General features: G+C 40.1%; 1 protein-coding gene across 1 annotated transcript in view; it reads left to right on the plus strand.

The window, feature by feature from the left end:
• Nucleotides 1-15,208, plus strand: part of SCN4A (sodium voltage-gated channel alpha subunit 4) — a 1,232,571-nt gene that overhangs the window by 843,265 nt on the left and 374,098 nt on the right. Inside the window, exon 15 of the mRNA XM_086923780.1 lies at nt 1,191-1,547. Within this exon, the coding sequence (XP_086779906.1) occupies nt 1,191-1,547 (357 nt within the window). The remainder of the gene's footprint in view (nt 1-1,190; nt 1,548-15,208) is intronic.

The raw sequence follows: 15,208 nt of genomic DNA on the forward strand, positions 1-15,208 counted from the left end.
AGGCTTTGGCAGCAAGGTGGGGGAAGGAGCGTCCTCCGGAGCAACTGTGGCAAATACGTGGACTGCGTGAGGACGAGGTGTGCGGAGCGGAGGTTTCTGGACAGCTGGTGGAAGACCAGGCGGTGGTTCATGTAGTCTGGTCCTTGGTGTTTGAGTATTTTATATTCTTGGGCCAGAAGTTTGAACTGGCATCTTTTCTGGATGGGAGCCAGTGGAGATCTTTTAGGTGCTGAGTGATATGTGTTCTCTCGGGCAGGTTGAGGTCATTTTGGCTGCTGCATTCTGGATTGTCTGGAGTCTTTGCAAGAGTTCAGTGGAGGTGCCGGCACAGAGTGAGTTGCTATAGTCGAGCCGGCTGGTGATGAACGCCTGCACCACAGATTTCCTTGTGCTGATAGGGAGCCAACTAAATACACAACTTAAGAAGCAGCAGTTGTGTATTTCCTTTGGAGTGACATTAAAGACGAGGGATGAAAATGGCCTGGTAAGCAACGGGCTAGGAAATACCAACTGAAAAAGAAACATGAAAAGGCACTCTAACTAAGAATGGCAGATTCAGCTTGGTCCCCACATCGGGAAAAGGGCTGCTCACTATGAAAGGACGCAGAGTCTGTATTATTGGGCATGGAATTGTAGACAGTGAAGAATACTTTACCAGGGCATCAGCAATCTGTTAGTAGTAAGTAACAATAATAGGCAAATGACAGTATTGTGACAATGTTACATTAATGAAACAGCAATAGTTTCAAGGAGGCATGTAAGAGTAGGAGGGGAAAATGTGGCAATTTTACAGCCCCCTTCCATATGCAAGGTGAGTGATTAACACAGATGTCCAGTGTACAGATATGTAACCTTCCCTTTGTGCCTGCCCACAACGGAAAGAGATTTGGGCTGCCAGCGTACAGGTGAATGCTGATCATACCGTAGAGCATAGTGAATGTTGGTGGCAACCAGCAATAGCTTCGAAAATAAAATAATAGTTTAATCATCCATCATAAAGCTGGAATTTTCAAACCGAAGGTTCTTGATATCCGAGGTCTGATTATGAACTCCTTATCATTTATTACAAGTGGAATCGACAAATATGTCCAATGTCATTAAATGCATTCACTAACTATGCCTCTTATGTAAAATTGCAATGGATATTCTGTTTTGCTGTCTCTGAAACATCAGCCTTCTTTCTTTTTCAGTTAAGGGTCTTCAAGCTTGCCAAATCGTGGCCAACTCTTAACATGCTCATCAAAATTATCGGCAATTCAGTTGGAGCTCTTGGTAACCTCACTTTGGTGCTGGCCATCATTGTGTTCATTTTTGCTGTGGTTGGGATGCAGCTTTTTGGGAAAAGTTACAAGGATTGCGTCTGCAAGATCAGCGAGGATTGTGAATTGCCTCGCTGGCACATGACTGACTTCTTCCATTCCTTTTTGATTGTTTTCCGGATCTTATGTGGAGAATGGATTGAAACCATGTGGGACTGCATGGAAGTGGCTGGACAAGGTCTCTGCCTTACCGTCTTCATGATGGTCATGGTGATTGGAAATCTCGTGGTGAGTTTTATTTTTTTGCAAAACCCAAGAAAATGCTTCACATTGACAAACAAACATACTTCATAAATGAATGTGTTCATATTGTAACATTATGTCATGCAACCTCAATGAAAACAGAATTATAATACCACTGAAGGTTTATAGTAAAATCCACTCAAGCATATAACATGTTCGTAATTTATTAACATTTCTGAGACCTAGCCTTTGTTTGATATGGTGAATTTTAAGGTAGCACTGCCTTAAGATCATGATACAAGCTTTAACCTTTACTTGGAATCTTGCAAGCTTGTTAATGGCATTTTCGCAGTCATAATTTGCTCATCCACAATTTTCTGATTCATTTCAGTGCGAAACTCTTTAATAAGGTGGTGCAGGGTGGCTGTGTATGTGTAGATTTTCAATATGGTTACATTTCTTCTACATGCTTTTCTTGTGAAATAAATAACACCCCTTCTAGTGATACATCTACGTCGACATTGCACACCCACTTGAAAATCTAAGTGCTGTTGAATGTTTACCTATTGCAAATTGACCCATTAAATGCTGTTTACACAGCAGTGCGTGAGACACTGAGAAATTTTTAGTAAACCTACTAATTGAACATCTACAAAATGCTACACTTATCATAATCTTGTGTCTTCCCCCGCCAATGTTTTCATAATTCCATATTACACAATAACTCCTCTGCAGTAATTTACTTTATTTTACTCTATTTTACAGCCAGACTATAGTTGATGTTGAAAACAAAATGGAGTACTCTGGTTTTCTAGAATCTGAGAAGGCGGTTTGCCAGCTTTTAGCCAGTATTTTGACTTCTGTGTTTAACAGGGTAATTGGCCTGTAAGAGGCTCACTGGTCCGGTGGTTTCCCCTCTTTGTGGATAAGGACTATAGTTGATTTATTTGTTTTTGTTCAACTGCAAATTTCGAATATATATATATATATTTTTCAGGGGCCGCCCTGCAGGGTCGGTGGCTCCCCAAGCGGAGGTGTTTTGGTGTTATATATATATAATATATATAATATATATATATATATTATATATATATATATATATACACACACATACATATATAATGTGAGCATACAACTATTTTTACAAAAGTAACAACTCACTACAGGCAGGAAAATGAAAGTGGATACAAACATTTTCTATGACACTCAAATCATAGATCTTCCAAGAAGGGTGATGAATAGATGGCACATGATGTAGAATTAATAGACTAAAATGAATGACCAAGTGGAGGAATTGATTCCAAGGGAAAGAGATGTAGACTAGTGGCAAGGTTCCCAACTTGGAACTTTAGTACCTGGGTTTGATTTCCAGTTTAGGAACTGTTACTAAACATCAGGCTCAATCTGCCTTTGCCTAAAAATGTCTATTATGTCAAATGCAATGTAAAAGTCTAGTCAAACAAATAAATCTCCACTTGGCTTAAGCAGTATTGTCTCATGTCCTACACCAATTCTTTGTTTGCCAGCTAGGTTTGCACCATATAAATAATATTACATGAATTCATAAATGCAAGCCACAATTTCCTTAATGTATGACATGTTTCTGCCTCAAAAAAGCTATCTAAATACCATAGCATGCCAAAAGTACATTTTCAATATAATGTTATTATTTCGTTCTATAGTAGTGCAAGACAATGGAAAAAACGTTAGTGAAAACAAAAAGGTACTGATCAGGAATAGCAAAGGATAGGCAAGAATTACATACTAATTCAAAAGTAGTTTAAGATTAAGATTAACTAAATGTGAAAACAATAAAAACTGTAAATAAAAGAGAGATACTACTATTATATATGATTAGTGAAAAAGAAATAATTGGTCAAATAAAACACTACAATGTAATAATCTCAAATTGAGAAATCTCTTTTTCAAGATCACAAATGTTAGACTGAAATTGTTTATTTTCACTAAAGAGATCACTTTACCTCCAATAGATGGTTTGAGAGCATCCCAAAGCATAATATCAGAAGTTCCATCTTTTTAATTGCATGCTTTATGGCAGGAATCATTCTTTATTGCCTGCACAATATCAACATTCATTCTCCATCTAGAGTGAGAAATAAAGTCCTCAAATTTTAAAAGACATAGGAATCCTAACATGAATTGATATTCCAATGTCAGTAGTAGAGATTACAGGACATAGCCTTGACAATAATAGACTGTCAATTCAGGAATGAGAAAGACAAGAGTGATTGAAAAAAAGTAAAACTTTTGTATTAGGAAATGAAGAATCAAATGGTGAGTAGGTTTAGTAAGACCTTAAAGAATTGGAGTGATGAAGGCGGTCTAAATTTGGCAGATGATAATCTGTTGAGAACTGGGCGGCTTATTCAATTAAAATCCCCACCTACAATCAGAGGAACATTACCAAATGTTATAATTTCAGAGGTGATGTTTCTCCAAAAGGTTGGATCATCAACAGTGGGCACATACATGTTAATCAAATTTAAAATAAATGTATCTAGTTAACTTTTGTATAAATATATCTGCCATATGTGTTAGCATGCTTGTTTAATTTTTACAATTGGAGTTCTTTGGAAAGTAATATTACATTTTTTTTCCAATTGCTGGAGATGACCCAAAATTCCAGCCCAAACTGCTAGCTGCTCAAAGCTAGTGTTTTCTCATTAATATGTGCCTTTCGGAGAAGACATATATCAGACATATATCTGGATGAATTCAATTTTTTTTATGTTTAACTGGATGACTTGGGGACTCAGTATGTGTTTGACAGTCCATTGGACCCCCAACCTCATGGTGGAGTTGCAGTGGTGGTCTAGGACAGCCACGCCAGCGGTATGAATGCTGTATTACGAGTACAGTGGTCGGAGCGCTTTAGGACCATGACAACCGCCAGGGTTCCGTGATCCCAGGCAGTGGCAGAGCAGTCTGGGGAATGAATAAGCATGGCAGTGCCACTGCAGCTCTGCCAATGCGTATTACGATTTTTCCCACCGCCAGCCTTTTCATGGAGTTGAGCCCTCCATTAAAAGGCTGGTGGTGGGGAAACAAAGTGGGCCTTACAGGCCCCCTGTTGCCCCTGTGCATGCAGGAAGGCACATATTCTGCCACCCTGTGTGCATACACGCTTGTTCCTGCATTGCATGGATTGCTCAGTCCATGCCGGGCAAGAACGTCCATTGTCAGTCCTGCTGCGGTGCAATAATAAAGGCTCTTTACGAGCCTTTAAATTGCACCGCTGCGGGATCACAATGCCGCCTGCCCACCAGACAACTAAATTACTCATTCTCTGGTGGGTGGCGGCGGGCAGGTATGGCAGTGTGGGAGTGGGTCAGAGACATGGAGGCCCAGGCCGCCAAATTTGTATTCAGGGCCTTAGTCCGTTAACATTAAGAGAGATGATCTTGAGGTGGTATGGGCTAACCATAGAGAAAGTAATATTGTATAGAAAGATAAAATACAACAAGAGCATAGACAGATATACCACAAGTAGGAATAAATATATTGGCTCATGCAGGTGAGGCAAAGCAAAAAAGCCAGATAATATATAACCTATACGATTCACAACAAAACAACCACAACAGTGCTGGAGCACAACTGTGCATATTTAAGGACAAGTAACAATACAGAGCTCACCAGATATATCTGTATTAAGGGCCTAAATCCATAACATGCATATACAGTGTACAGAACATTGGTATACATTTTTATTATATAGTTGATTCTTGAGTTTCAATAGGTAAAGCATGAGATCCAAGTAGGTTATCAAATCTGATGGTTGTTTAAATTCTTTAGAAATATCACTTTTCTAAATTCTCATGGTGGAGGGATCAAAGACACCATATTCAAAACGTAAATCTTTAAGTCTATAAGCTTCGCTTATCTATTACGAGGTGATTATGACAAAGTTTGTCATAGCTAGATTAGAGCTGGATCATTTTGTGATAAAAGGAATGTGCTGTGTCTTATCTATCTCAAATTTGTCTTCAGAGTTTAGATTGAAAAGTGTAGGTAGCATATTTTGTAGCTATACTTGGCAATCATATCCTTCAAAATCTTGTGTATATTAAAGATCATCAGCTGATATAGTCTATTGTAATTTTCTAAATCTAGAAATATTTTCTTCAGAGGAAGGATTTTGGTAGGAGTTGGCAACATTTGGTCGATCATAGTTTTATTGTTTCTGATAATTTCATTATCATAGACACTCAGAAACAAATTAGCCAAATTCCTTTGAATATTCCTAATATCCACTATGACATCAGTATTAGATAGAATGGATTTAATTTCTTTTAAAACTGTACTTAGATATGGTTCCGCAAGCACAACATCTTTGGATTTGACAGTTGGAGGAGATACAGCATATTTCCTTTTATTTGAATGGTTAAACATGTTTTTGTATTCATATTTAGGCTGCATATTAATGTAGACTAATGCTGCAGGTTTCAATCAAAATAGGCATTAAAAGTAGTAGTTCTTTGTCAAGTTAAAACAGAATAATAAAATTACCCAAAATATGAATTTCAGAGGTACATATTTCAATTCGTACTTGACGGATTACCAACCAGTAGATATCCTCTCACATTATCCAAAATTAGCTTTCTGTTAGGGGTGAATGTAAAACATTGTTCTGCATTCTGTCCATCAACTGTGTTTTTTTGCAAATTTCACCCCGAGTGGCCTGGGTATGCTCAGACGTTAGTCCCAGGCTCTCCACATCACTGGAGTCAAGCTATCCAGGCTGAAGAAGGCTGATAGCCAGAAACCGGTCCTTGGATGCTTGATTCCGGTCTAGGAAAGACATGGCTTGGTATTTCGGGCTGGACTGTTCCCATGAGGCACAGAGTCAAGGCTGATTTGCATATAGCCATTGTCTGACCTAGGGGGGTGTGGAGTGCAACAAAACGATGTATTTAGGCCCAGATCTTTGTACTGGGGTGAATGTAAGACATTGTTCTGCATTCTGTCCATCAACTTTGTTTTTTGCAATTTTCACCCTGAGTGGGCTGGGTATGCTCAGACGTGAGTCCCAGGCTCTCCACATCACTGGAGTCAAGCTATCCAGGCTGAAGAAGGCTGATAGCCAGAAACCGGTCCTTGGATGCTTGATTCCGGTCTAGGAAAGACATGGCTTGGTAGTTCGGGCTGGACTGTTCCCATGAGGCACAGGGTCAAGGCTGATTTGCATATAGCCATTGTCTGACCTAGGGTGGTGTGGAGTGCAACAAAACGATGGAATTAGGCCCAGATCTTTGTACTGGTGTGAATGTAAGACATTCTTCTGCATTCTGTCCATCAACTTTGTTTTTTGCAATTTTCACCCCGTGTGGGCTGGGTATGCTCAGACGTGAGTCCCAGGCTCTCCACATCACTGGAGTCAAGCTGACCTAGGGTGGTGTGGAGTGCAAAAAAACGATGGATTTAGGCCCAGATCTTTGTACTGGGGTGAATGTAAGACCTTGTTCTGCATTCTGTCCATCAACTGTGTTTTTTGCAATATTCACCCCGAGTGGGCTGGGTATGCTCAGACGTGAGTCCCAGGCTCTCCACATCACTGGAGTCAAGCTATCCAGGCTGAAGAAGGCTGATAGCCAGAAACCGGTCCTTGGATGCTTGATTTCAGTCTAGGAAAGACATGGCTTGGTAGTTCGGGCTGGACTGTTCCCATGAGGCACAGGGTCAAGGCTGATTTGCATATAGCCATTGTCTGACCTAGGGTGGTGTGGAGTGCAAAAAAACGATGGATTTAGGCCCAGATCTTTGTACTGGGGTGAATGTAAGACATTGTTCTGCATTCTGTCCATCAACTGTGTTTTTTGCAATTTTCACCCCGTGTGGGCTGGGTATGCTCAGACGTGAGTCCCAGGCTCTCCACATCACTGGAGTCAAGCTATCCAGGCTGAAGAAGGCTGATAGCCAGAAACCGGTCCTTGGATGCTTGATTCCGGTCTAGGAAAGACATGGCTTGGTAGTTCGGGCTGGACTGTTCCCATGAGGCACAGGGTCAAGGCTGATTTTCATATAGCCATTGTCTGACCTAGGGTGGTGTGGAGTGCAACAAAACGATGGAATTAGGCCCAGATCTTTGCACTGGGGTGAATTTAAGACATTGTTCTGCATTCTGTCCATCAACTGTGTTTTTTGCAATTTTCAACCCGAGTGGGCTGGGTATGCTCAGACGTGAGTCCCAGGCTCTCAACATCACTGGAGTCAAGCTATCCAGGCTGAAGAAGGCTGATAGCCAGAAACCGGTCCTTGGATGCTTGATTCCGGTCTAGGAAAGGCATGGCTTGTAGTTCGGGCTGGACTGTTCCCATGAGGCAGATGGTCAAGGCTGATTTGCATATAGCCATTGTCTGACCTAGGGTGGTGTGGAGTGCAAAAAAACGATGGATTTAGGCCCAGATCTTTATACTGGGGTTAATGTAAGACATTGTTCTGCATTCTGTCCATTACCTGTGTTTTTTGCAATTTTCACCCCGAGTGGGCTGGGTATGCTCAGACGTGAGTCCCAGGCTCTCAACATCACTTGAGTCAAGCTATCCAGGCTGAAGAAGGCTGATAGCCAGAAACCGGTCCTTGGATGCTTGATTCCGGTCTAGGAAAGACTTGGCTTGGTAGTTCGGGCTGGACTGGTTCCATGAGGCACAGGGTCAAGGCTGATTTGCATATAACCATTGTCTGACCTAGGGTGGTGTGGAGTGCAAACAAACAATGGATTTAGGCCCAGATCTTTGTACTGGGGTGAATGTAAGACATTGTTCTGCATTCTGTCCATCAACTGTGTTTTTTGCAATTTTCTGTTAGTTGTGCAGCAGCTAAAACAGATCGGGGTAGCTGTTGAAGCTGCACCACCCATGGCAGAGTCCCTGCAAACTTATCATTGAAGCAGCAGCAGACAGGTGAAACAAGTCTGGATCGCGCTTATCTGCAGCAATGCTGAAGTACCACTATCTGAGAACATATGGAAGGATCTTGTAATAAAATAATACCCTGTTTGTTGTAGAGTATAATTATCTATTATATGGGAGAGTGGAGCTCACAGGACAGTTGCTGTATTAGAGTATTAGAACACAGACTCTTGTGTCTCCCGTTTACTTCCAATCTATAGGCCTATCCTACCTTGTGAGAATTGGAAATGCTTACAGTTCCCTGTGGCAAATTTTGACATTGAAAGCTTAGGAGAAATTGCTTATTGAATGCATACAATTTAAAAAGAACATTTGCCAAAGAATTAACTTAAAGTATCAACATTTCAAATTCCATTGAAATGCCTCTAGAAGCGTGGACCCTCCAACTTAACTATTTTCAACACCTTCTTAGCATCAGATGCTCATACTTTTTACCTTGAAATCACCATTTTACTTCTGCTGTCAATACCACCCTCCACAAAAGTCATTCATAAAAGAATTAAATGACCTCACCATGGTAACTTTATTTATTACAGTTTTAACCTTTCCGGGCCACTTTGATGAGCTTGAGATCATCAGATCGCCTTTTCAGCACCTTTCAGAGTGGGGATCATACTTACGGCCTCTTTCACATTTAACCCCTCAAGTATTGATGTACTAATAATCTGACTTCACACTTGAGAATCAAATCAAAGCAACAGTACTAGTAAATCATGACTTTTCTCCTTCCTTTAATCTAACATTTATATTTATATGTCTCTACTCATTCAAAACTTCTTTCTACACCAACCTGAACCTGTCTGCATTTTTCTCACAGCTAATAATTTAGTATTATTCCATTAGAGTGTCTTCATAGTTCGCAAAAAAAAATATCTGCATGTTTAAAAAAAAAACACTTTTCATGTTCTGTAATGAAAAGCAGTGTACGGCATTCACACAGCCCCATCTCGATCAATATCCAGGTTAACTTAAAAATCTTCTTATATTCCCATGTTCTCTTGTGGAGCATATTCTTGACAGTAGGGTAACAGGAAAAGCAGAATGCCCTCAAGAAAAAAGAAGGGTGGAAATTTGGTCACAGACAAAAAACAACTAATTGAATTCTCTAATAAGTATATTTATATTACTGGGAACAGCAGCGAGTACTCAATGGGAATTTTGCATATGATGTGCCAGCCATTAATCCATTCCCTAATATATTTACTAACAATATTGCTCTTGTCCTAAAGAAGGCCCAGGGTTTCTTTTGAGGTGGCCAATATGATATCAACTAAATATAGATAGGTTTGTTTATGTTTTTACATAAATTGAAACTCAGTAGACACTTTACCCTTAATACACACATTTATAAAGGATTATCCATCTACAGTGGAATTGTGTCCTCGCTAGACAAGGTATCTAGGATACTATGAACTTGCTTTCAATCACAAAATAGAAAAATGACCTTGGTTTCCTTAATTAAATTTTACGTTACTTAAATGTTTGTCTAGGTAGTATGTTTCATGCCGGTGCCATGGTTACATTTGATGGTTTAAACGGGAAATTTGCAATTCCCCAGAATGATTTTTTAAATATTTACAGCTGCGGGATTTAATTTTTAAGCATCGCTGTATTCTATCTATAGACACTAACGATTTTCTTGAAGTCTTGAATAGACCAGCCAAGATTGGAACTTTATATGATAGTTTGTTACGTACACAGCGGGATGATATTGATATACAAGCAGGGAAATGGAGTTCTAGGCTTGGTATTCCTGAGCAGATTGTTCAAGAATCAATTGATATGGCTGCAAAAATTATTTTAGAACAATAATAATGGTTCTGTCGGACTGAAATACACAGTAATATAGTATTTCCTGGTTTGTTACTCACAACATCCGTCCCTATAAGGGTACAACGATAGCGGTACCTATACCAATATGAAACAGAACACACTGACCACACTGACCACAATGAAGATTAGAGTAAAGTTTTAGTCATATACTTTTATCTTCTCTGAATTGTATTAAAACATTGATTATAGCTGTCCAGACAAACACAAAACATATATACCACATACATTTTGAGTAGGACTCATATACATTTAAAACAACATACAAAATTGTCAAGTCACGAAATTATTAGTAGCATCAACTATAAGAGCAATAATCCACTAGGCATATCAATCAATTCTTGGTTCCTAGTAGATTTTATAAAGTTGATTTCACGATAGAGAAAATGCGTCGACGTTTCGACCCTGGGGGGCGATGTGCTGGTTGTGCGCATCAGGGGCGGGTCTTCATCAGGACTTTACGGTTGTGGGACAGCCTATGAACATAATGGACATGTGTCAAATGGGGGTCAGTGGAACTAAGCACAAAAGGTGATAGCACTAGCTATGCTCACCTTTTCTGGACCTCGGCTTCTCTTGGGTACCTGGTCCTATATATGTATATAGCAGGATTTAGTGCAAAGTGGTGGGCGCACCACTTGTGGATCACTATTCACGACTGGGACATACGTCCGAGGAAATAGAGTGGACAGTACTTGAAAAGATCGTCCTACACCTACACCTACACCCCAGGGTCGAAACGTCGACGCATTTTCTCTATCGTGAAATCAACTTTATAAAATCTACTAGGAACCAAGAATTGATTGATATGCCTAGTGGATTATTGCTCTTATAGTTGATGCTACTAATAATTTCGTGACTTGACAATTTTGTATGTTGTTTTAAATGTATATGAGTCCTACTCAAAATGTATGTGGTATATATGTTTTGTGTTTGTCTGGACATCTATAATCAATGTTTTAATACAATTCAGAGAAGATAAAAGTATATGACTAAAACTTTACTCTAATCTTCATTGTGGTCAGTGTGGTCAGTGTGTTCTGTTTCATATTGGTATAGGTACCGCTATCGTTGTACCCTTATAGGGACGGATGTTGTGAGTAACAAACCAGGAAATACTATATTACTGTGTATTTCAGTCCGACAGAACCATTATTATTGTTCTATTACCCACCCAGGTTCTGAGGGTTACAGGGTCACCCCATTACATGTAATGCAAAAATTATTTTGGCGGCTAATTTACGTTCTCATCATTATAAAACTTTATTTAATTTATATCATACGCCGGCAAAGATGAGGAAGTGGGGCAGTATGCATAATGGGAAATGCTATAGGTGTCAAGCCGATATGGCGGACATCGTGCACATATTTTTTGATTGTAGAGTGTTGAAACCATATTTTGTATCTACAGCACAATTTCTGGCAAATATCTTAAATCTCGATGTGTCGATATCTTAAGAGATGATGATGTTTGGATTATGTAAAGATATGGATATTTTGTCACTGTATTATCAAAATCTGTATTTTTTCTTTATGGCTATGTCAGTTGCCCGTCTATGCATCGCTTCTATGTGGTTGAACCCCGATGCGCCTTCATATGAGATGTGGCGGGCAAAGTTTTATAATGTATTCTATTTAGAAGTTAATCTGTATCGCATCAAATTGTTGAAAAAAAGACAATTGGGGATTAAAATTTGGCAGCCTTTGATCGATCACCTAGTAAGTAAATGCCCAGATTAGCCGGTAGCATTTATTGTCGATTTGATAATGTAATCACTGTTCAATCATTTTTGTCTTTTTTTCTTCTTTTTTGGGTTTTGCTTTTGCTATGATGGCTTGCGTATTCCGATGTTCTATTGTACTTGCAGCATTTTATTTGATAGATTGATGTTTATACATCTTGTACTTGCTTTGATTATGCTATGAACTGAGCGACAATAAAAATTTAAAAAAAAATTAAAAATGGGTCAAAGTGTGGGTAGTAGACTACAATCTAAATTCAGATTAACTCCACAACTGACAAGTGGCTTGACTTATTTTTCAAAATAGTGTCTCTTGACTTGGACAAGTGGTCCAAGCATCATAGTAACCTTTCTGTATAGCATGTGAGAGATAACTTGGAAAACGGTCAGGGCAGGGAGGAACTGCAGAGATGACTCAGGATTCTGCAAGAATCTTGTTGTTATGCAAACTAGATTTCTAGCAAGGAACTATAATAGACAAGTGATAGAATCCATAACCAATAAGGTTCAGTTTCTTAACAGACTCTCAAAACTGATCACCAAGGCCACAGATCTCATCAGACTTATCACATCTTATGGTACCAATACTGGGAAATTCAGCAGAGAATTCCATAGACATGGGAAGTTATTCACTAATGATAAGACCACTGCAAAATTGATTATTAGGCACCCAGGTATTACCTTCTGTAGAGGAAGGAATATTAGAAACATTATAAGCCCTAGTTACCCAGTAGAGAACCCTGTTACCAACCCGTCCAACAATGTTAGAAAGGTACTCAACAGATGTGGGCGCTGTAATATGTGTCATTTTTTAGATAACAGGAAGTCTTTCCAACATAACTTTAGTACAATATTGACACTTGATAAAAATATGGCATACATTTCCATACGTTGGTATGAACTAGTTTACGAATGTTGTAAAATCTATGTTGGTAGCACTTTCAAATCACTAAAAGAAAAATGGCAGAACACTACAGAGCTAGCAATCACACAGACACCAGATATCCCATTGCAATCAATTGCACCACATGTCATGCACGGGTCAATCACAAAAGTTTCAAATGTTATGGTATATAGAAACTACTTATTGACCCCAGGATTGATAAAAGAGAGGTTATGTAAAACAGAGGCACTCTAGATGGTAATCTTAAATTAGTGGAGTTGGGGCTCAGAACAGATCACGAATATCAGTATTATGTATATGGTGGGTTTTAGATGCTCTTAGGAGATACAGCATGTGGGAGCCTAACTCTTCACATTATTTCTCATGCACCACATTACTTCTTTCCATTTGATTTATTACCAAGGTAGTTGCAATATACCCAGAAACATCCTTCCTCTACCCTTTACTCTATTGGACATCTCACCTGTCCTCATGTGATATTTATTTCACATTGGGGGTACATACATTTTCTTTCTAACCAGAAACCCATATATATTTTGATATTTATCTTTAGATAGGTTCTTTAATTTTTTCCTTGATGTGATATTATATCAGGTAAGATGTTCCAGTCTTCCTGTTCGTATTATTCACTATTGTTTTTTATTGACTTCAACACCAAAGGCGGTTATGGACCCCAATGTGTGACTAGCTTAGCAACCTAAATATGACATGCCCAGTCATGATGGTTCCACTATTAATCTTGTCTCCCCATTCCTCTGTACAGTAATATTACACTTATGTTACAGTGCATCATTTGCCATTTGTTTTCCTATTAGTGCCTTCTCTCTTATACATCTCAAAGTTACACTGATGGTGATTTCCTTCCATTCTTACAAACATATGGCTTGCTTAGTCCTCTTTTTACTTTGATAACATTGTGTTTATTAACAACCAACATGGCACCTGTGCTGTACACTGACACACACTGGGTGCATACAACTTAGACCCAATACTGGATACCATTCCAGCGGTATTTACTTGTCCATTAGCGGAGCATTTACACTCTAGTATTGCCTGCAAACTAGATGTCTTCAAAATGTTCTCCATTATAAAGGTTTCCACCTTTTTTCATATTTTAGAGCTTATGCCTTGTATACTATTGCACGTGCTGATTTCTTTTACTAACAGTTTTTTAAATGTATTTTTTATTGATTAACTATCAGTTTGCTCTGATAAAGGGGAGTATGGTTTTTCACTTGATGGTTCCCTTTAATTGAGGGTATAGAATGGTCCCTCATAGGGCGCGCAGCGGTCGCGCGCAGCGGGCGCGCCGTCTGGGCGCCGAAGGAGCGCCAAAGGAGGGCCCGTCTGTGCCCGTCCGTGCCCCGGACGGGCCCAGGGCCAGCCACTCTGCTCGGCGACCTTTGGGGATGGCCATGCTAGAGAAACGCAAGTTCTCACGCAACGATCTTCGGAGACTTGCTCCCCCCGTCAAGGGTTTGCCTTGCCCACGTGCTGTTCCAGACGGTGGTCTGGCCAAATGCCCCAACTGTGGTTTTCACCCCCAACCCTCCCTCCCCCCACCTTTAGTCAATAACGCCACTGTTACCAACATTAGGGCGGGATTGATTAATGCTAGATCTGCGGTGAGGCATGCCGCTGATGTTTATGAACTACTGGTGGACGGCCAGTTGGAGGTACTGTTCCTCACGGAGACGTGGATGACCAGTACTTCCGCTCCCAGTGTGGAACTTGCTGTCCCCAGGGACTTTAAGATAGCTAGGGTAGATCGACCCCTGGGCAGAGGGGGTGGATTAGCAGTTGTTTTTAGGGATGGGTGGAGCTTCGCCTCTGAGCCTCTGATTGCGGATGTAGGGGGTGATGTTCTTCACTTTTCTATAAAAACTTCCCCCCATTTCACTTTAGGTGGATCTCTGATTTATAGGCCCCCGGGCCAGGCTAATCACTTTCTGGACTCCCTAGAAGAATATATAGTGCCACGGGCCTTAGGCTTCCCCAAGTTTTTGCTGATCGGCGACCTAAATATTCATATGGACGTTCCTGATTCCCTTGAAGCCCGCAAACTTGGTGAAATCCTCGAGCTTGCTCAGCTTAAACAATGGGTGACTGCCCCGACTCATGCGGGTGGCCATCTGCTCGATTTGGTTTGCTCCAACTTCCCCATTCAGTCCGTGATTGTTGAAAAAACAACCTGGTCCGACCACGATCTGGTCAGGTTTACGTGGGAAATGGCAGAACCCAGCCTCCCTCCTCCCATCTGTCATCCTCAAAAGATTAACTTGCCCGCGTTTAGACAGGCTT

Source organism: Lissotriton vulgaris, chromosome 5 (genome assembly GCF_964263255.1).
Source record: "Lissotriton vulgaris chromosome 5, aLisVul1.2, whole genome shotgun sequence".
Classification (NCBI taxonomy): domain Eukaryota; kingdom Metazoa; phylum Chordata; class Amphibia; order Caudata; family Salamandridae; genus Lissotriton; species Lissotriton vulgaris.